General features: G+C 40.1%; 1 protein-coding gene across 3 annotated transcripts in view; it reads right to left on the minus strand.

Annotated features, from left to right (window-relative positions):
- AGO4 (argonaute RISC component 4) overlaps positions 1–21,890 on the minus strand; it is a 34,402-nt gene extending 12,512 nt beyond the window's left edge. The window contains exons 1-13 of one of the 3 annotated variants that reach the window (XM_004472240.5): positions 21,766–21,890; positions 16,500–16,665; positions 12,653–12,773; positions 11,630–11,811; positions 11,318–11,454; positions 11,090–11,224; positions 10,208–10,295; positions 9,517–9,664; positions 9,175–9,294; positions 8,910–9,038; positions 8,555–8,688; positions 3,519–3,703; positions 2,337–2,496 (exon numbers count right to left, since the gene is read on the minus strand). In XM_004472240.5, the coding sequence (XP_004472297.1) occupies positions 2,337–2,496; positions 3,519–3,703; positions 8,555–8,688; positions 8,910–9,038; positions 9,175–9,294; positions 9,517–9,664; positions 10,208–10,295; positions 11,090–11,224; positions 11,318–11,454; positions 11,630–11,811; positions 12,653–12,773; positions 16,500–16,665; positions 21,766–21,784 (1,724 nt within the window). In that variant the 5' untranslated portion in view covers positions 21,785–21,890. Of the gene's footprint in view, positions 1–2,336; positions 2,497–3,518; positions 3,704–8,554; positions 8,689–8,909; positions 9,039–9,174; positions 9,295–9,516; positions 9,665–10,207; positions 10,296–11,089; positions 11,225–11,317; positions 11,455–11,629; positions 11,812–12,652; positions 12,774–16,499; positions 16,666–21,765 lie in introns of those variants that run through there. The other 2 variants (XM_004472239.4, XM_058303897.2) reach the window with 2 other exon arrangements.
- Positions 21,891–23,430: the final 1,540 nt, after the last annotated feature.

The raw sequence follows: 23,430 nt of genomic DNA on the forward strand, positions 1-23,430 counted from the left end.
CACTGATGTTTGTTAAAAGGATGAATTCATTTATTTGGCACAGATTTCTCTAAGGAATTAAGGAGGAAAACACTGTGCATACTTCTCTGACAAAAGCTGTGCAACAACAACAAAAAAGGTTAAAATAAACTATAGTGAGGAGCGGATGTGACTCAAGTGGTTGAGTGCCCACTTCCCACATGGGAGGTCCCAGGTTTGATTCCCCATGCCTCCTAAAAACAAAAACGAAAAAAAACAACAAGAAAACAAATTAAAAAACCAACTTGGAGCTGATGTGGCTCAGTGGTTGAGCACCAGCTTCCCACATACAAGGTCCTAGGTTCAATTCCTGGCCCCAGTACCCCAATAAATAAATAAATAAATAACTATAGTATGAAATTCTTTAAATTCTTAACGGTAAGATTTGGGACTATGAGTATGAATTCTTTAAGTGTAATTTAGAAGGAATCTCAAATCTGACATTCTCATGTAAGAGGTACAGTGATGAGGTTCTGTGAGGGCAGAGCTTGTGTCATATTTAACTCCCTATATATATATATATATATATAACATGGGTCTGGCACAGAGCAGTTAATAACAGCTAACATAAATATATATCATATATATCCATAACATAAGAGCTTCCATATACTATGGACCAACACTTGTCCTAAGCACTTTATAGGTATTAATTAATTTAGTCCTTACAACAATTCTATGAGGGCAGTACAATTATTATTCCAATTTTCCAGATTTAAAAGATGAGACATAAGAGGGTAAGTAACTTGCCCAACATCACAAAGCTGGGAGGTAGTAAAGCTGGAATCCAAACACAGGAAGTCTGACTCCAGAGTATGTACTCTAAGTCACCTTGCTATATTGTTCTAAATATTTGGGGGAAATTAAATGATTCCAAACTTTAGGTAAATTTTCCCTATTTTTCCTGCACACCTCATTACCAATGTGGCAGCAAGGATTTAATTACCTAAAATTTCATTCCACAACCAAAATGAGAATTGTAACGATCATGTAAGAGTAGGGTACTCCATTTCACCTTCTTCTCAAGTATGGCACTAATACCACAGCCCTAAATTTTAACCTTTCAAATTACTTTCACATACATGACTGCACATAAAAACAACTTTTAAGAGTTGACAAAGAGCAGATAGTATCTCCCTGGATAAAGAAACTGAGGCCCAAAGACATTAAAAATTCACGAAGGTGGCAATATCAAGTCTCCCAATTCCCAGTCAGCACTTTGACTATACTATCACTGTCTTGCCCTGATAGTTGGTTACTGTAGAGTCAATCTGACAATTACAAGTTTAAAAGAAAACCCTAAGAAAAAAATTTCTTAGCAGCTCCTGAAACAATTGATTAAACTCAATTTCATTAATATTAAGAACTTTTGTTCATCAAATGACAAAACACAGACCAGGAGAAGATATTCGCAACACCTATATCCTACCAAGGACTTGTATCCAGAAATCACAAAGAACTATTACAAATTAATGGAAAAGACTGATAACCCAATCTAAAAAAAATGGGGAAAAGGCCTTGAACAGGCTCATCACGAAAGATGGCCAAATGACCAATAAGCCTATGAAAATGTGCTTAATATCATTAATCATCAGGGGACTGCAACTAAAACCACAATGAGATACTATTATTCTGGTCAAAATGGCTAAAATTAAGTAGACTGGTAATACTGAGTGTAGGTGAGGATATGGAACAACTAGAATTCACAGTGGAAATGAAAATTTCCACTTTGGAAAATTATTTGACAGCATCTATTAATGCTAAATACACATGCTCTCTGTAACTCCGTAGTTTTACTCCTTAGGTATAGTTATACACAGGAGAAAGAATGCTAAGTCCACGAAAAATTGTACAAGAATTATATAGTCACTATATGAGAACAGCCATCAATGGTAGGATAGATTAAGAAAATGTGGCCTATTCATATAATGAAATACACAGCAGTGAAAAAGAATAAACTATTACTAAATGCAACAACATGAATGATTCTCACAGACATAATATTGAGCAAAAGAAGAAAGACACAAAATAGCACATACTGTATGAGTCCAGTTTAAGTACAAAAACAGGCAAAACCAATCGATGGTGACAGAGGTCAGAATAGTAGTTACCTTTGGGGGTGATCTATTAGAAGGGGCCTCAAGGAAGCCTGATGGAGTGCTGGAAATGTTCTATATCTTAATCTAAGTGGTATTTACATGGGTGTATAAATACGTAAGAAAAAGTAATCAAGGTGCATACTTGAATTTTCTGAGTGACTCTAAATTAAGTAAATTAAATCGCAACCAAAAGGGTGAGGGGACAGTTAAGAACCTTACCTTTGATGAGGTACAAGCACATTGTTAATTCCTCCGAGCTTTGCATTTATCTTCAGGCAAAGGTTGGAAAGAGTTTGGGGTGAGGTCTTCACTACATTTTTTACCTGGACACACTGTGTGGCCATGCCCAGAAGGGTATCTCCAACACGTTTCACTTCCGCTACAAAAATAAATAGTTACTTTAAAAATATCCTCCTAATTGCTAAGAGTAAAGGGGGGGAAAAAACCCTACACATTAACATTTACAGAGTACCTACCATTTACTGCACAGGGCTCTAGATGCTTCTCAAGTGTCAGTCCTTTTCGTCTGCTAAACCTCCAGGGCATTTTGCTTTTCCCCAGTTTGGATAGGCCTCTCCTTTCTTCCCTCCTGCAGGCCTTAAAGCCAGCCTGCTTTCTTTTTCTTTATTCTTTATTCTTTAGCGCTGCCTGCTATCACTTGTTTGATCCCTTGAGGTTCCTTTTCCCACAGGACTGGTTTGGCAAAAGAATCAGTCTCCCTAGCTCCAGCTCTTTCCTCTTAAAAAACACACCTGCTCTTTGAATTTTAAGGTCCCCCCCCCCTTTTTTTTTTCTCTAAACACTAGGGATAAAGAGAAGATAACAAAAGAAGCAAATAGAGAGAGGGTTGGAGAAATGTTATAAATGTCTAGCTGCTGATCCATGGTTCCTAAACCCTTCACTTAGATGATACCCAAAAGAACTTTGTATCATTCTTCTTTTAATAGATACAAACTAAACAAGATTCTTTCTGAAGTGGTAGGCTCCCCCACTGCTACTCTGATATTCCTCAGTAATTTTCGCGGAACATTCCAGTTCTCCCTACTTCTGGGCCTATTTAGGATTGCACTGCATGCCCAGGCCCCCATCCCCAGTCCCCCATCCACACGGGGTAGGGTCGTTCAGCTCTTTGTGGTCAAGGAGTTGCAGACTCCCCAGAGCTCTCTTTTTTCCTCTGCCACAGAGCTAGAAATATTCCAAAAAGCAGCTGCTCTGCCAACCTGGGTCCCAGAGTGACAGTGACATGATGACACAGAGCAGAGTTCCCAGTCTACCCTCAATGAAAACGTAGCAGGAGTGAGAAATAAACCTTTGTTGCTTTGAACCACTAAGAGTTGGGGTTGCTTGTGACTACGGTGTAACCTAGCTTTTCCCTCACTCAGCATTAAACAGGATTCATACCATATACGGGGGTCTTTCCAGGCAAGATAACCACTATTAGCTGCAGGCCCACGTAAGTCATTTTCAGGTGCTTAAACATGGGCTCCACACTGTCTGCACCTTGTGCGTACTTGCAGAAACACGGCTGACCCTGGATGGGCATTCCTGCATCCTTGGAGATTTTACGTAGCTGGTCAGTGAAACTCCTGTTAAAATAGAACCAATGTCACAGTGCTTTCATTTCAGAGTACATGTTAGGGTTTTAGCCATTAATTTTCCTCTAACATACTTCTCTCAATTCTGCTCTTTGTGGTCAATTCTTAGCCGAAATTAAAAACAAATAACAACAAACAAACAAAAAATCCTTAACTGATTGCCAAAAGTAGACTGGGCAATTCTATCTCTGCAATTATAACAGAGAATGATCTGTATTATTAACCTATCAAATTATGTTTTTGAAAACATTTTTTAACTTTTTATTTTGAAATAATTTTAAAATTACAGGACAGTTGCAAAAATAACCCATACAGAGCATTCCAACTTAACCCCCACCCAGATACGCAGAGCCTCCAACTTTTAACATTTTGCCACATCTGCCCTATCATTCCATCCATCCACCATGCATCCATCCATCCACCCATGCATCCATCCATCTCTATCTATCTATCTATCTATCTATCTGCTCTCTATCTCCTAAACATTTGAGAGTAGATTGTATACATCGCCCTGCTTGAACACTTAATAATTCTTATGTACATTTCCTAAGAACAAGAATATTCACTTATGGAGCCACCTTAAGTATAGTTACCAAGTTCAAGAAATTTAACATTAATATAAAATTTATAGTCTATATTTCAATTTTATCATATGTCCCAATAACATCCTTTTTGGGCCTTTTCTTCTCTATTATTATTTCCAGTCCAGGATCATGTATGTATAGTTGTCATTGTCTCTTTAGTCACTCTATTTATTTGGTTAAATTTGTGGAAACATATATACAATATAAACTTTCCCATCTCAACCACTCCCAAGCATACCATTCAAAGGGATTAATCACATTCACAAGATCGTGCTACCTTCTGCACCATTCATGGTAAGAACTTTCCCACCATTACTCCAAACAGAAACCCTGTGCAAATTATGCATTAATTTCCCATTCTCATTCCCCCCACCACCCGATAACCTGTACTTTACTTTTTATCCCTATGAATTTGTATGTTCTAGTTATTTCATATAAATGGAATCATATAATAGCTAACCCTTTGTGCCTAACTTATTTGACTTGACATGATGTCGTCACGGTTAATCCATTTAGTAGCAAGTTTCAAAACTCATTCTTTTTTATGGCTGTGTATATACCATATTTTGTTTATCTACTCACCTACTGATGGATATTTGGGTTATTTCCACTTTTGGCTATTGTGAATAATGCTGCTATGAGCATTCTTCTACAAATACCTGTCTGAGTCCCTGCTTTTAATTCTTTTGGGTATATACCTAGAAGTGGGATTGCCAGATCATAGGGTAGTTCATGTTTACCTTCCTGAGGAACTGCTAAACTGTATCTCACAGTAGCTGCTCCATTTTACGTTCCGACCAACAATGTACTAAGGTTCCCATTTCTCTGCATCCTTGCCAGCACTTACTATTATTATTATTTTTTAATAATAGACACTTTAGTGGGTGTGAAGTGGTATGCCACTGTGGTTTTTTTGTTTTTTTTTTAAAGATTTATTTATTCTCTCCCCTTCTCCCCTGTTGTCTGCTTTCTGTGTCCATTCCCTGTGTGTTCTTCTGCATCTCCTTGTATTATCAGGCAGCACTGGAAAACTGCATCTCTTTTTTGTTGCATCATCTTGCTGCGTAAGGTCTCCATGTGTGCAGTACCACTCCTGAGCGGGCTGTGCTTTTTTGCATGCAGGGTGGCTCCCCTATGTGGGGGTGCCCCTGCGGGGCATGTCACTCCTTGCGCATGACAGCACTTAGCATGGGCCAGCTCACCACACGGGCCAGGAGACCCTGGGTATGGAACCCTGGACCCTCCATATGGTAGGTGACGCTCTACCAGTTGAGCCACATCTGCTTCCCTGTCACTGTGATTTTGATTGGCATTTTCCTAGTGGCTAACGATGTTGTACATTTCATTCACTTATTGGCCATTTATGTATCTTCTTTGGAAAAATGTCTATTCAAGCCCTTTGCCCATATTTTGGTTGGGTTGTCTTTTTGTTGCTGAGTTGTAGGAGTTCTTTATATATTCTGGATATTAAACCCTTATCAGATATACAGTTTCCAATTATTTTCTCCCATTTATTTTTTTAAAATGTCGTTTGATGCACAAAAGGTTTTAATTTTGAGGAAGTCTAATTTACTTTTTTTTCTTTTGTTGCTTGTGCTTTTGGTGTAAAGTTAAAGAGTCCATTTCCTAATACAGTTGATGTCCTAATCACTTACCTAATAATCTAATCATTGTCTAATGAGGATGTTCCCCTATGTTTTCTTCTAAGAGCTTTGTAACTTTAGCTCTTACGTTCAGTTCATTGATCCATTTGAGATTTTTGTTTGTTTTGTTTTGCTTTGTTTTTAAGGAGGCACCAGGGACTGAACCTAGGACCTCATACATGGGAAGCAGGTGCTCAACCACTGAGCCACATCTGTTCCCTGAGTTAATTTTTAAAAATGGTATGAGATAGGGTCTACTTTCATTCTTTTGCATGTGCATATCCAGTTTTCCCATCACCATTAGTTGAAGAGACAATCCTTTCCACATTGAGTAGACTTGCTTCAGTCAACAAATCAATTGGTTATAGATGTGTGGGTTTATTTCTGCGCTCCCATTTCTATTCCATTGGCCTATATATCTGTCTTTTGCCAGTACCACATTGCTTTGATTACTGTTGCTTTTAATAATCAAGAAGTGTGTGCCTACCAATTTTGTACTTCTTTTTCAAGACGTTTTTGACTATTTAGGGTCCTTGCCCTTCCATATGAATTTTTTTTTTAAGAAGATTTATTTATTTATTTTATTTCTCTCCCCTCCCCCCCGACCCCGGTTGTCTGTTCTCTGTGTCTATTTGCTGCGTCTTCTTTGTCTGCTTCTGTTGTTGTCAGTGGCATGGGAATCTGTGTCTCTTTTTGTTGTGTCATCTTGTTGTGTCAGCTCTCTGTGTGTGCGGCACCATTCCTGGACAGGCTGCTCTTTCTTTCGCGCTGGGCGGCTCTCCTTATGGGGCGGACTCCTTACACATGGGGCTCCCCTACGCGGGGGACACCCCTGCGTGGCACGGCACTCCTTGCGTGCATCAGCACTGCACATGGGCCAGCTCCACGCGGGCCAAGGAGGCCCAGGGTTTGAACCATAGACCTCCGATGTGGTAGATGGACGCCCTAACCACTGGCCAAGTCTGCCACCCCATATGAATTTGATAATTAGCTTTTCCATTTCTGTGAAGAAAGCTGTTAAAATTTCTATTGGGACAGCTTTAAATCTGTAAATCACTTTAGGTAGTATTGACATCTTTTTTTTTTAAGATTAATTTTTTTTTCTCCCTACCCGCTCTTTGTTTGCGCTCACTGTCTGTTTGTTGTGTGCTCATTCATTGTGTGCTTGGGAACGAAACCCAGGACCTCCCATGTGGGAGGGAGGCACCTAATCACTTGAGCCAATCCACTCCCTGCTTTATTATGTGTCTCATTATGTTTTCCTTCTTGTGTCTCTTGTGTCATCTTGTGTCAGCTTGCCGTGCCAGTCTGTCATGTCAGCTTGCTGTCTTGTTCATTTTCTTTTGGAGGCACTGGGAACTGAACCTGGGACCGCCCATGTGGTAGGTGGGAGCGCAATCTCTTGAGCCACATCTCCTTCCTAGTATTGACATCTTAACAATATTTAATCTTCCAATCCATGAACATGGAATGTCTTTCCATTTATTTAGATTTTCTTTAATTTCTTTCAACAATATTTTGTTGTTGTCCCTGTACAAGTCCTTTACATCTTTGCTTAAACTTATTCCTAGATACTTTATTCTATTGTAAGTGGAATTGTTTACATAATTTCCTTCTCAGATTGTTCATTGCTGGTGTATAGAAACACCAGCGATTTTGTGTATAGATCTTGTACCGTAATTCATTTATTAGTTCTAGTAGCTTTCTTATAGATAATTTGAGATTTTCTATAAATTGGATCATGTCATCTATGAATATGGATAGTTTCACCTTTTCCTTTTCAATTTGGATGGCTTTTATTTCCTTTTCTTGCCTAATTGCTCTGGCTAGACCTTCTGGTACAATGTTGAATAGCAGAGGTGAAAGTGAGCATTCTTGTCTTTTCCTGATCTTAGGAGAAAAGCTTTCAGTCTTTCACCACTAAGTATGATGTTAACTGTGGGCTTTTCATATATGCCCTTTATCTTGTTGAGGAAGTTTCCTTCTATTCCTAGTTTTCTAAGTGTTTTTATCAAAAATAGGTGATAGATTTTGTTAAATGCCTTTTCTGCACCAAGTAAGATGATCCTGTGATTTTTTTCTTTTGTTCTGTTCATGTGGTGTAATACATTGATTGATTTTCTTTGGTTGAACCATGCTTGCATTCCTGGGTTAAATTCCACTTGATCATGGTATATAATCCTTCTGATTCCTTTATGTAGATAGCTATATCTATAAGATGTGAGTCAGTATTCTTAGTATTCTGCACTAAAACAAGTTCACTATAAATTATTTAAAATAAGCTAGTTTTTTTCTTAGCTGAAAAGATAGGATTAATATCAAGGGAGATGAGCAATGGAAACTTCACACAAGAACTCAAGAATTTGCCAACCAGGTAATCCTTCTGCCTGGTTAGTCACAAATTTCTGCTCTAAGTGCAAGGAAGCTGAGGCAGATTCTTAATGTAATTCCCAGGTTTGAAGATTACTATAATACAAAGTCCTTTTAATATAGCCAGTTGATGTCACTATAGGAGTCAGACATTTAGTGCCAGTATACATAGCACATTCACATCAAAAACGGTATTTTCCTGCCTGGAAAGGGTATTACTAAGCTGAAAATATGAAGATACTCACTTTAGTAAATCTTCCCTACATTGTTTCTGAGGCGCAAAACAAGCAACTGCCCAAACTTTAATTTCAATGCCAGCATAAAACTGCTTTCCTCGCATGTCCCAGACACCCTGGTTGGGTGTGGCTACTGTTTTATTCTTAAAAAAAAAAAAAAAAAAAAAGGAAAGAAAAGAGAAGAGACATTACAATCCATGGCCATTTTAATGTTGACAAGGGGATAAACAAAGTCTATTTGGTATTAGCTAAAAGACGAAAAGCAAAACTAAGGGTAAATTCAGTGTGGTGTAGTGAGAATTCTAGATTATTCTGTCTGTGACTGGTTGTAGAAGAAGATTGCTTAAGAAAATAAAAAGCTTACCCTGCCGCCATATTGCAGCATTGGTGCTGGAAGCACTCGGCCTGTGAGCTCTGTCATTTCATTGTGTACAACAATACCAAATTCTTTAAGGTAGGGATCAGGTCCACCCACCATGCTGTTACTCTTCACCTAAAGAACAGGAAAGCCTGCATATATAAAAACCAAAGAGTAACTGTGTCCCATCAGGAGTTTTCTATCATTTTGTTTTGTTTTATTTTATTTTGATCTTAAACCTAGCTTATCTTGAAGACCACGCCTTACTGACCAGTCTGCTGATCTCTTCCTGCCTGTCGGGAGCAGATCTTGCTGTTGCTTTGATCATCGTGGAAGTCTGATTGTCTGTGAGCTTCTTTATACATCGTTGTCCTGCCACTATATTACAGACCTACCAAGAGGCAAAGAGAAATTGGAGTTTATGGAACGGTTTTCTACATCTTAAGCCTTTGCCAAACTTCATCTTACATGCTCCATTCCCAGAAAAATGAAAATTCTGTTTTATTTTAGAAGTTAGCACTAAGTTCTACCACGGGTTTAATACACAACTTTTTCAAGAGATGGGCATTCAAGAGATGGGCAGATTGGCAAAACAAATTTTAGTTTTGCTTACCTCAAGAGGCAAGTAAGTATGTTTTTGTTCTTGTCCCACTTGTAGACAGGGAAGATGGGGATATTTCAGCTGCAGACTATACTTTTGCTTAAAATATTGAGCTACTGTACATTCCATAGCTTGACCATTTTCTAGCTGTAAAGGAAAACTATAGGAGAGAATATCTTTTTAGAAATTTCAAGTTCTATTTGCATAAACTAACAATCAAACAGCCTACTAGTATTTTCTATCTTGGTTGGTCACTTTAAAGCAAAGGTCAATACTTATTTGAGCATTTTCACTTCAGTAATTTTAGTATTTAATTAGAACAGTGATTCCATTGAGCAATATATATCTTTGCCTGACAAGCTTTATATGACTTATAGGTCTTAACACGCCCTGCAGGCCCTATATTAAAAATTACAACAGTATAATAAATGATGCTTGTAATGAGGACTGTGTGATTAAGTAAAAGTTGGTCTTTGTTTAGCATACTCTGTTTAAGAGGTGAATTTAATTAAAGGTGGGAAATGTTTCTAAATAACTCCATCAAACATACTTAAAACATTTTTTAAAGCTGTTGGTGCTTACAAGTGAAGATCTCGGTGATCTTGAAAATTATAGTGCGGGATGCCAATTTCTCTAATGATGATAGTAGCTTCACTCTGTTACCAAAAATGTAATGGTATAATTTTAGCTGTGGTTAACATACGTTTGATGACTGGCTGGCCGTCTAGTCACATTACAAACTCGATATTTTCGTTTCATCTGTCCACAGTGGGTCACCTCAACTTTAAGACCTGAAGTTAAGAGGAAAAAAAAGTCAACACATCAGTATTAATTAAAATCACAGTGACAAAACAGAATCCTTATATTAAACATAGTCTTCAAAAAGGCATCACAGGGGAGTGGGCATAGTTCAATGACTGACACCTACTTCCCCTATATGAGGTCCCAGATTCAATCCCTGTTACCTCCTAAAAAAAAAAAAAAAGGTATCACATTGTTAAAGACTGAAGTTGCGAAGATATGGGGGCAATTTCATCATTTATAGGCAAAAAGCATCAGCAAAGTAGAAGAAATTAGGACCAAGACAACTTAAGGGGTTCATCTCATTTCAATTTATTAATTCATTCAATAAATATTTATTAAGCATCAACTATGTTCTGGCACTTATTCTAGGATCTGGAGACAGCCTTCATGATGCTTATATTCTAGTGGAAAAGATAGCTAATAACAAATAAACAAGACAAGAGATTGCAAAAGGAGACTAGATGAACTTGTGTTATTTTATTAAAATGGAAGTGTTTTTAAGTGGATAAGGATAACATTTACTGAGTGCCTGATATATACTAGGTACTGTGCTAGAAGCTTTATAAACCTAATTGCACTTAATTCTCACAACAACCCTTTAAAATATCTATTATTTTATCTTTATAGATAAATAAACTAAGGCTCACAGTAGTTAAGTAACCTGTCCAAGGTCCCACTGGCTATGCTGGGATGGAAGCCCAGGTCTGTCTGACTCCAAAGTCCATGCTTGCTGCACCACGCTGAGCTGCCTCTCCAAGACTGCATTCAGGCAAATACCTACCTCTGATTTCTTTGGTAAACTTGACACGCTGGGAGTCTGTTAGAGGTTTGGTCTGCTCATTGATGTTCTGAATGTCTAAAACCTCACACATGAACTCAATGATAGGCTGAGCCCGGTAGAAAGCAGTTGCAGATACTAAGTAATAGAGAGAGAGGATAGTTTGCTTCAGGGAAAGTAAAACAACCAAAAAAGCCAAAAGTGTAACATGTTAGAAGAGTTCCACCATACCATCAATATTGAGCATCATATTCCACATAGCAGGTCTCACAGACTGATGGAAGCCAAACCAAACCTCTCTGCCCCCACCCAGAGGATGGTAGTAACCTTCAGGAGGTGAGAAAAAGGAACGGCCCACCGGAGTGTACCTGAAGAAATAAGAGTTTGCATTTCACAATAAAAACTTGAAAGGTCATTCATTTCATTCTCAACTTGAACTGAAACCAAGTTTGAACTATGACTTATGCATTGTTTCAAAGGCTCCAATGCAACCTACCAAAAAGTCTAACATTTGTGGGAAAGAATGCAAACCAAGGTACCAACCTCATGGAGGGAAGGTGTCTTGTGATAACATCAAGGGCTTGTACTGAGTCATCAGGGACTTCATTTAAGTGCCCGGCCAAAGCTTCTAAAAGCAACTGAAGGCTGACCACTGATACCCACTGAACAGACACTTTAAAAGTTTGGTCTTTACCCTCACCTGGAAGGGTCACCTCCATATCAACCTAAAGGAAAAATACAGACAGACTTTCAGAGGCTATGGGAAAGAACCCAAATCTTCAATATATGTAAGGATGTTTATTTTAACATATTCTATAATTGCAAACATTGGAAACAACCTAAGTGTCCACCAACTGGGAAGTAATTTAACATGGAATATTACAGTCTAGTTAAAAAATAAGGTTGATTTAAATGTGTAGAAATGGAGAGCTCTACCAGACATGTTGCTAAATGAAAAACAAATAATCGAACAATATGTAAAAAGTGAGAATATTCATAAGCATGTGCATAAATGGTAAATGTACATAAAATATATCTGAAAGGATACTTACCAAACTTATTAGAAGTTTTTCTGAAAAGGAAATTGGAGATGAGGGGTACAAGCAAGTGGGGGAGACAAGAAACCACAGCACATCTAGATTGTCTGGATAAGTTTATAAGGAGTATATATTCATGTATTACTTTTCTAATTTTAAAAATAAATGCTTTTTAAAAGTTATTGTGGTATGATCTAAACCAAACCAATTTTCATAAGTGGGTACTATATAATTTTCTGTAATTTACAAAATTCCATTGCTCAGATTCAGGTAGCACTTTAACACTGTGAGGAACTCTGAATATATGTAAAGATGACATAATCAATCTAAATTCTAATGCTTATCTCATCTTCAATCATTCAATAACCAAGGGACAAGAGAATCTGGCCAGAATAACACAAATCTGTCATCGGTATAAGAAACAATTATAAGAACTTAATTTTTATTAGAAAAGGAAGCATTTTTATCTTATGTAATTGCTACTAAATGACTTAACGTCTAAAAAATATATCTTACTGTTAACACTCACCCTATCCCGTCCAATTGGCAGCGGATGCGCCGTGTACATATTTCTTTTGCCATCATAGCCAGGCTGCCTATCACCAAATATTTGCATCTTGAAGTGCCGCACCATTGTGTCTACTACCTCCCTTAACAGTAATGGAGATACTGGCAGTTAGCTTGGAGAAATAGTGCACAGTAAGGAAAGTATCATCACACCTATCAACATGTAAATTTGGGTGAAAACTACTTAAAAATAAAAAAAATAACTATTACAGAGAGTTAAAGTGACAATTGATTCAAATAACTTGAAAATTAACTAAAGGCAGCAGCAAGTTAACAAGAGCAACTACGAGATGACAGAAGCAAAGAATAAAAGGAAAGCGAGCATAAAACTTATGGCATCCTCTTAAACTTTTGCTTTCTAAAATCCTCTCCTATAATAAACATAACCATATAAGAATAACCAGTCTTAGGTATCTTTATCTAAGCTTGATGTGGATGTTCATCACTGAATAATGGTAAGTTTATAATCAAATCAACACCCTTATTTAAGTATACTGGTTTTGGAAAAGGAAGTGGGCAGGAGTTCGGAATTCTAAGACTCAATCCTTGTAACTTATATCATACCCAAAGGAATGCCCTTGCCCACTGCTGGTGACTTATTATTATGCATACTGTTTTGCCTTACTGCACAAAGCTCCTAAGAGACTTGTGAACTATTCTAATTCCAAAAAGGTTCCTAATGCAGTATCTTCCCTTTTAGATTAAAAGTCTTTCTCTCAATCAAGTATGCACAGCTTTACTTCGGTGTTCTTGGATATATGAAAGATTATATTGGATGCCTTCCCTGAAATAAATGTAACTGCAGGGAAACTGAAGTATAGAGTTTAGGAAATGGACAGACCTGGGATCTTTGTGATTTTTGGAATGCTAGAATCAGTGAAAAGTCAGGTGCTATACATGTGCAGTCTTATCAACATTAATGGGCTCCATGCACGGAAGCTATTTCTTAAAAGCCAAAATAGATCACAACTAGCTAATACAATGAAATCTGTGGTAAAGCCACAGGTTTACAAACCAAATCATGCAACTGAAAAACCTGATGGGGAAATATAAGTATTATATACTTCCCATCTCAAAGTTAACTTAAGAATCACATATTCTCATACTGGTAATATCTCATTTTACATTCTTAAATTATAAAACCATAAAAAGTTTCATAGTTTACAACATATTTTTACCTCGTCTCACTTAATTTTCACAACAATCTTGAGGGACAAGCAGGGTAACTATAATAATCCTCACATTAAAAAGACAGAAGAGAAATTCAGAAGGGGCAAGTGACTTGCCTCTGGTCTGGTCATTTTTTTTTTTTTTTAAGAAGGTACCAGGATTGAACTCAGGAACTCATATATGGGAAGCAGGCACTAAAACACTGAGCTACATCTGCCTCCTGTCTGGTCACAATTATTAAGTGGCAGTTACATGACCTTGGGCATGTTCATCTTTTAGTATGTCTCTTCATTTGTAAAATACCTACCTAAAGACTAGAACAATACCTGGCACACAGTAAGCACTCAATAAAATATCTGTTGAATAAATCAAAGTTAGCCATTACTACCACTTCTCCTACCACTGATCTCTCAGTAGTGCTATAGTCAAACTACCATGGCCTTCTCACATGAGAATGAACTGTACCAAAAAGCCAAATTACTGATTTAAAATAAGAAAAAAGGGAAGCAGACTTGGCTCAATGGTTAGAGCGTCCACCTACCACATGGGAGGTCCAAGATTCAAACCCAGGGCCTCCTTGACCCGTGTGGATCTGGCCCATGTACAGGGCTGATGCGCGCAAGGACTGCCCTGCCATGCAGGGGCGTTCCCCCGTGTAAAGGAGCCCCACGCGCAAGGAGTGCACCCCGTAAGGAGAGACACCCAGTGCGAAAGGAAGTTCAGCCTGCCCAGAAGTGGCGCCGCACACAGAGAGCTGACACAGCAAGATGATGGAACAAAAAGAGACACAGATTCCTGACACAGAAGAACACACATCGAATGACATAGAGAACAGACAACTGGGGCGGGGTGCGGGGTGAAGGGAGATAAATATAAATAAAATGTAAATCTTTAAAAAATAAATAAATAAATAAAATTAAAAAACCCTATCAGCACCAAACATTTCACCTGGCAGCAAAAGCATCCTTAGAAAAGCAAGAATCTTAATATCAAAGACTGCTTGAATATCACTACGTGGAATCAGAGAAAAGGAAAGTGTATGTTCTCAGCACACTGTAAGAATATTTGCTTCAGGACTACATCTTCACATCTGCTGTATTCCTGCCATACGGACCACAATACTGACATCATTTCTCAAGACCCATCTTGGACAAGGCGAGAAATAAACAGAGCTTCTCTCTGAGCTTACTTTTTTCAACACTCCAAGATGATTCTTCTGTCTTTATACTTACATTTTTCTTATGTCCAATTCTAACCCTTTGTGGCAGTTTGAGATTATTTATGAATTCCAAGAGAGATTATGTTTGTAAACTGATCTATTCCTCTGGGCATGATAACCCTTTGATTGTATTAGGTTTAGCTGAGCCATCTGATTAAATTATGAAAAAATTAGGGCTTTCATCCAACCACATCATTAGAGTGCAACTCAGCATTGAGTCCCAGCCTCCTTGGTGGGCTGATAAAACAGACTCTCACACAAAAGTAGATACACAAAGCAGATACACAGAGAAGAACACAGAGGAAGAGAGACAGCTCATTAGACACAGCAGATGCCCCGGGAGGAGAGATGAGCCTGATAATCCACAGATGACCTTGTGACATATCATAGCTGAGCCTGGAAAGAGGCAAGCCTTACATCAGTCTACAGCTGAGATCAGAAGAAGCAGGGACCACAGAGCCTTACGACGAAGAAGGCAGGCTGAACCCTTGTGGACATTGCCTGCCATCTTGCTCAACATGTGGGAAATGACTTGGGGTGAGAAAGTTCCTCTCATGGTGAAGTTGGACTCCTTAGGGCCTTGTGACTAAAACTTCTACCCCAAATAAATACCCTTTATAAAAGCGAGAGTTCTGGTACTTTGTATTAGCATCCCTTTGACTAATGCACCCTTAATAATAAAATTTGAATTTCTAGATAGTTATATTTCTCAGGGACTCTTTCATATATTTCTCTCTTTTTTAAAGATTTATTTATTTATTTATTTTTTATTTCTCTCCTTTCCCCCTCCCCAGTTGTCTGCTCTCTGTGTCCATTCAATGTGTGTTCTTCTCTGACTGCTTCTATCCTTATCAGTGGCACCGGGAATCTGTGTTTCTTTTTGTTGCGTCATCTTATTGAGTCAGCTCTCCATGTGTGCAGTGTCATTCCTGGGCAGGCTGCACTTTCTTTCGTGCTGGGCGGCTCTCCTTACGGAGCGCACTCCTGTGCGTGGGGCTACCCTATGCGGTGAACACCCCTGCATGGCAGGGCACTCCTTCTGTGCATCAGCACTGCGCATGGGCCAGCTCCACAACGGTCGAGGAGGCCTGGGGTTTGAACCGCGGACCTCCCATGTGGTAGGCGGACACCCTATCCATTGGGCCAAGTCTGCTTCCCTCTTTTATATATTTGTGTTACCTTTGATAAAGGAAAGAGTAACCCTTCTCCTTCATTCAACAGGTATTTACTGATAGAACAATGATTCATCCAGCACTCTGTGAGAATCTATGGAGGAGAGCTGAGACACAGAACCTGTCATCAAGAACTTACCATCTTAGAGGAAAACAAACAAAGTCCATATCTTGAAAGAATTTACAGAACAACATGCTATATACGAACATACAATTTATGTATGAAGTCTACTTTTTCTAATCCTTACCTGTTGACTCTACGAGGCCGCTTTTCTGGTTTAATATCCACATCATAGTGATACACATCTATTTTAGGAATCTGAACCTGAAAATGATTGGCTAAGAGTCTAATTGGTTTTCCAACAGTTCCAAGGCCAGGACGACGAGGTGGCTGAAACAGGCCGGTTGGAGGTCCTACGGACATTGAAAGACATTTGGTATGCTATTTGGTCATGAAGGATAATACAGCGATGAGGATGATAAAAGCTACAATTACTGAGATCTTGTTATTCACCAACCAGATACAAAGAGTTTGGGGAGTCTTGGTCTAAGGTTCTCTAGATTTCTAAATATTTTGCCTTGTTGCTGTTATTTTGAAAATGAGGACATCAAAATTAGATAGATGGATTGATGAATCCTTCTCAGATGTAGGCTAGTGTATAAAACTTTTCATGAGCATTAGTAGCTCTATAACTAGGCTTGTAAAATTATATGCACTTCAAAATAAAACCATCTTTAAACTCCGGGGTCTACCACCATGTTCAGGTTGGAGATGATCCATAAATCCCATTCATATTAGCTTGCCTTATTATAGGTTGTACAGACAAGAGAGATTAAATAACAGCTATATTTATTAATTTACTTACTAATTTTAATAGCAAACCGTGATAGACCTTCTTGTCTACAATCTGACATTTTTAGAACCTGAACAATCTAAGATTTTCCTGATCACATGATCTATATTATTCATTCTACAAATATTTATTAATTTATTACATGCTAACCTGCACTGTGGAGTCAAGAAAAAGAAGAAAGAGCTCCTGCCTTCTAGGAACTTACAGTCTAGGCAGTGGTTCTCTTCTGGAGGAAATTTTGCACCCCCAGGAAACATATGGCAAATGTCTGGGGACATTTTTGGTTTGTCACAAATGAAGGGTGCTATTAGTATCTAGTGGGTAAGGGTCAGGGATGCTGCTAAACATTGTACAATGCATAGGACAATCCCCTAAAATAAAGAATTATTCAGTCAAAAAATATCAATAGTGCTGAGGTGAAGAAACCCCAATTTAGACAGAGCACTCTTTCCAAACTATTCCACTGATGGTTCATATGATGCTCCAGCAAAAAAAAAAAAAAAAAAAAAAAAAGCTTCAGTTTGCTAAAGAAACCTTGCACATACTCTCTCCTACTTAAAATTTCAATGTACACTTAACAGATTAAATTCTCTAAAAATTCATGTAATAAATAAGCCTATTTGACTTTAACTCAACATTTACCCAAATGATTCCCCCACCCCAGAACTCTGTCTTTTAAAAATTTATTTAAATTGAACATATTTTAATAACCAGCAGAAAAGGGTTTTGTGGAACATACTTTGGGACAAACTCGTCTAGAGAAAACTACTCCCTTTTGATGATAATATCAAGTGGATCTTAATCTAAAAAATAAACTGCTACAAATGGGTGTTGAGTATTGGGGGCTATGGTTACAATGGAAAGTTACAACAGGTTTTCTTATTACAATGACATTTCACTGAGAACAAAGAAAAGTCATGAAGGAAAGGAAATTTTGAAGCAAGAAGTTGCTCTGATTTAATATCACTTAGGAAGAGCAGAACAAACACTTTATTGAAAGTTGGGTCTATTGTTGAAGATCACCTTATACTAATGTTTGAAGTATTGAAAATCTTTTCATGTATTAAATTGTTCTCCTAAATTCTACTCATCCTTCAAATCTCAGGTCAGGTGTGACGTTGGAAAGCCTTTCCTGATTCTCCCAAACTAGAAAATCCACCCCTGCATTTCCAAGACACTCTGTATATGAGAACACTTGGCACAAGTATGTAGAAACCACTTCTTAAATTATGTCCTCCATTAGACTGTAAGCTCTTGGAAGAAATGGACTACCAGTTAATCGATGTCTCCCCAATACCTAATTCAATGACAAGAACATTGTAGGAATTCAATAAATGTTTAACTGAACCATACTGATAATTCTTGTAGCCATTCCAGAAAAAAAGAAGAAAAACAAAACCCCCAAAATTGACAAGTATTGTTCAAGAAAGCAAAATCACATCATTTATACTCTAAGTATTATTATTGTTTGGAGTTGAGTTCTGCTTCTGGTGTACAAGGGATCTACCCTGGGTGTGATATTTACAAACAAGGTAAGAGGTAAATCATAAATAATGTCAGAGATGATAGGCATACTGAATTAACCCAATCAAATCATATACATAAACCAGTTCTGCATATTCCAAGATACACTCAAGCAGTCTTATCATAATGTTGGATTTCTTGCCCAAGGACATATGCCTCTGATTTTAAAACATGACTAGAATTCAAGTTTCCTAACTTCTAGTTCAGTGCTTTTTCTCCCCTAGTATACTTCTTAATCTTATGATAACTAAAACTCTCCAAAGTACTTGATGCCAAAGGGGTAGAGAGAGAAGAATTAAAAGAAAAGGAATTTAAAGGGTAGAGAGAGAAGAATTAAAAGAAAAGGAATTCAAAACTAGAAAAAAGTAAATATTGTATGTGTCTCTTTTCCTTAGCAAGTGAGAAAAGTTAGGTGAGTGGACATTTCTCTTAATAAGTTTAGAGGATTTATTTAGAAAGCGATATGATACAATTTTGCATTCCAAAAGCTGGTTTCCTTGAATTTAGCAAACGGTCTACTTATGAGGCAATAAAGCACAATGACTAAAGCTCTGGAACCAGACTCTTGGGTTTGAACCTGGGTTTCAACACTTCCTAACTACATAATCTGGTGCCAGTTTCTTAGCTTCTCTGTGCCTCAGTTTCCTCATCTATAAAATGGGAGTGATAATAATAAAATCTATCTCATAAAGTTATTATGAGGATTTAATGAGATGATGTTTATAAAAGACTTAGCACAGTGCCTGGTAATGGTAAGTACTAAATAAATGTTAGTATTATTCTTGCACCTGTGAATATGTTATTTTATAGTTACTGTTCAAAATTCCCTAGGCTTTATCTTAGGGACATCCCCAAAATTTAGTACAAAGTCAGAAAACTAAACCCTCTGAAATGCAAATAAATATGAGGAATATAGAATGGAAGTAGTCAGCCTTAAATGAAGAGGAGTGCATTAGATTAGAAGTCCAATGACCCAGAGTCTGGCCCTCATTTCACCACTCAGCCTTGAGACCTTGAAGAAGTCACTTAAGCTCTCTGAACCTCAGTTTTCTCATATGTAAAGTGGGGATAATACTTGCCTTGCCTAACTCACAGAGGATCAAATAAAAGCTATCAATAATTATATTTCTGAGTTACTGTTAGAAACAGAACCAGGGTTGGGGAGCAGAAGAGAGTAAGACTAAGTACACTTCAACGATTGTTCGGGTGAGGACATGCACTAGATAGTGTGCTCTAACACTGAAGTAGGAATGCTTCTCTAGGTTCCAAAACAACCTAGATGAAATATCCCACAAGATTATCAACTCCCTTTATTCTGATTCTATGCTCAGGAAGCAGCTTCTTGTCATTATTTAAGTTTCCAAGGCACGACACCAATAAAGGGAGTTTGCTAGACAGAAGACAGAGAAAGATTCCAGTTGATGGCAGAGATCTATGTGATATTTAGCTTTATCCATTAGTGTCTTATAAATGTGTCAGTAAGAATTAATTTTCCACAATCTGAACAATCCTGTGTGATAAGTCCCCAAACCTTCAAAAGCTAAAAATCATACCAAAAAAGAGATGTGACCCTGGGCCCTTCCTCACACCATCAAGTTGATCCTTTCTATGAAATTCAGCTTATGCATACATACATAGTCTCTTTCAATATCAGCTAATAAATGCAACAGTTGCTTCAATTATAAGTTAACTAATAGGGGAGGGAAGTAAGAAAACATTTGTTGAGCATCTACAATGCACTAGTCTCTATAAGATTTTCACACATTATTATTATCTCATTTTATTCTCACAACAACCCTGAGGCATATATGTATTATTATCCTCATTTTGTAGATGAGGAAATGGATGTTCAAAGAAAGTAAGTAATTTGCCCAGGGTCATACACCTATTAAGTTACTAGATTGGAATTGAACGGAAGTCTGCTACATTCCTAAAGACTTGATCATGCCTTTAGCCAGCAGACATATCTGAAGTAACCTAGCAGAATACACTGAGGTTCATCAAATATTATTAGTGTACCAAAATAATTTATTTTTAAAAGGCATATGAAATTTCATTTCAAAAGCCTTTTGAAAATGCTTTTAAGCAGCATATTAAGGTGGGGTTTAATCATTAGCTATGCAAACAAATTCTAAGTAAACAAACCTGCAAAGTTTCGAAACTCAAATGGTAAACTGAATTTCCCATCCACTAAAAAAATTTGAAATGCTCCACAATGAAGTCCACTGGATAGATGAAGTTTGAGTATTTAAAGTTCCACCATAGCTCCTAAACCCTGCTCAACTCAGCCAAGTCATTATAAACCCTTTGGGGTCCCAGGTGGAAGAACCAGGCTTGAATTTGCAGAGCGTTTGTAACACCCTGGTTTGGGCAGAGTTGGGGAGAAAACCAGAGGCCAGCCATATCCACAGCAAATTACAGTGTTCAAAGCATTTTCTCCTTCATTGGATTCTCCCGGCCACCCGAAACTCAGAAGAGAACTCAGGGCATTCAAGCCGGTCTTGGAATGGACTGGATGGTGACTCCCCTGTCACCAAGTGGCTAGCCCAGACCACTCTGAGACTGAAAGAGGCACAGGACCACAATCCGCGAGACTTCAGGGCCTTCAAGAAAGGTTGGGGACTTTGTCCCTCGGCTTTTGTGGGTCACGAGAGGAGCTTGGGGGAAAAAGTTCCACCTCTTATGCGGGCTTTGGACCGATTGCCAGTGCAGAGGGAAATAGGGTGGCTCAAAACCAAGAATACTCCTAGGAGTGGTGGGGGTCCCTTCCCGGCCGGCACCAGGCTTCCACTGCACACGCGGTGTCCTCAACGCGACCCTGGAGCACAGACCACCTCCCTGAGGTTGGGTCCCGTCTCTCGTTCAGCCAGGGGCGCGGGTCACCTTCCCGGGCCTCCCCCACTTAGACCTCGAGATCTGGCCCATCCTCCCGGCTGGGGTGCAGTCCCCGCCCCCCGGGCCCTGGTCAACCTTGTGCAATAGGCACAGCAAGTTCCCTTCCCCGAGGCCTGACACCCAGAACCCGGGTCAGCACGGGCGGGCCGGGGCGACCAGGCGGCGAAGTCCCGCCCGCCTGCACGCCCGCTCGCGCGCCCATCGGTCCCGAGGCCCGGCCCCGGCCGAGCGCGCTCCTCACCGGGTCCCAGCGCCTCCATGGCCGCGGCGGGGGCCGCCTCGCCCCTGTCCCCGGCGCCTCCTGCTCCGGGCCCCGCCGCCGCCGCCGCCGCCGCCGCGTAACGCTTGATCTCCGGAATATTGGCGCTGGAGGGGCGCCGCGGAGACGCGGGCGCTGGGCAGGGGGCGGCGGCGGCGCGCGGCCCGGGGACAGGGACCCGGCTCCCGCGGCTCTTCCGGCCTCGGCGACAACAAAAACAATCCCCGCCGCCGCCGCCGCCGCCAGCGGGAGCGGGAGCCGACGCGCGCGCCCGCCGGGCTGGGACCGGGCGCGGGGCGCGCGCGGCCCGGCGCCCCGGCTCGCGGAGGGGGTGCGCGCGGCCCCGTGCGGGGTCCACCGAGCCCGACTAGGGGCAAGGGCGGGGTGCGGCGGGGACGGGCGCGCGCCCGGAGGGGGCCGTGCCCCGAGGACGTGACGGGCACGCGCCCGCCCGCCCGCACTGCCCCGTGCGCCCGGGGCGGCTGTCCGCGAGCACGTGCCGAGAGGGCGGCTCGGCGCTATTCCCCCCAATGCTCTTGAGGTACAGATCCCCTCAAAAGATTTGGGTTCTCGTCTCTGCTGGTCCACAGGCACCATGCTCCACTTCAGTCCTTGGAATGTGTCCTGAGAGTCACGTCAGGTACATCTCTGCCCTCCCACCCCAGACCTCTTCTTTTGCCCCTGTCAGTTTCCGGGACAGAAGACCCTAGGGTCGCCTCAGACTCAGCACGCAGCCTGCTGTCTCCCTTTCTTCATCCCACACCACACACGCAGCTGCCTTCTTTCCCTGCGCGGCCGGCGGGAAGCACCACGGGAATGAGCCCTGATGCACCCAGGTCAGCAAATCACCAGTCACCGAGGAAGAGCTCTTGCTTCTCAGGTGGCCTCACCTTAGCAGCCAGGAGCCAAGAGAGCTCCCCCTCCTAGGCAGTATGGCCAGCCCAGCAGGCCCAGCATCCTTGGGGCTCTCAGACTTTTAGCTGGAGAGCATAGGCCAAGAAGCAGTTTTAGGCCACAGAAGCAAGGAGCCCCCTGTTCATCAGTTGAGAAGGAACAATAAGTGTGCATGTGTGTGTGTGTAGTGAGATATTCACTTTAGCATGTACCACGTGCAGGCATGGAGCCAATTAATTTTCATAATGACAAAATTGTTGTTTTTGTCATTTGTCACACCATGGCCAGGCACTGTATTAGGGGATTCCCATGTCATTTAATCTTCATGACCACCTGTAAGGCAGGAATTATTAAGTAGGTATTTGTATGGATGAGGAAACTGAAGCTCAGGGAAGCTAAGTTATGCTTTGCACTATATGACACAACAGTAAAGTATGGAAAAACGAGTCCAAAGACCTGGCTGATCCCATCTCTGTCTGTGGAATCAAGACTTTTAATCTAGGACTAAATTCTAGACTCCAGGCACTCTGCACCACGTTCTTTGCAAGGTACCTACCATGCTACCTCTCTGATAAAACAGACTGTAACTGGAAACAATAATAGGGGACAGGAAGTTTAATGGGGAGTAAGTATCCACTAAACAAACTGATTGGTACATAGGTAAGAAGATAAAAAGAACCAACTAGAGGTTAAGTTTTGAGTTAAACCTAGGAGCCACCTTCCTTCTTCTCACCTCCATGCTATGTTCTCCCA

This window comes from Dasypus novemcinctus, chromosome 9, assembly GCF_030445035.2.
Source record: "Dasypus novemcinctus isolate mDasNov1 chromosome 9, mDasNov1.1.hap2, whole genome shotgun sequence".
NCBI classification, from domain to species: Eukaryota; Metazoa; Chordata; class Mammalia; order Cingulata; family Dasypodidae; genus Dasypus; species Dasypus novemcinctus.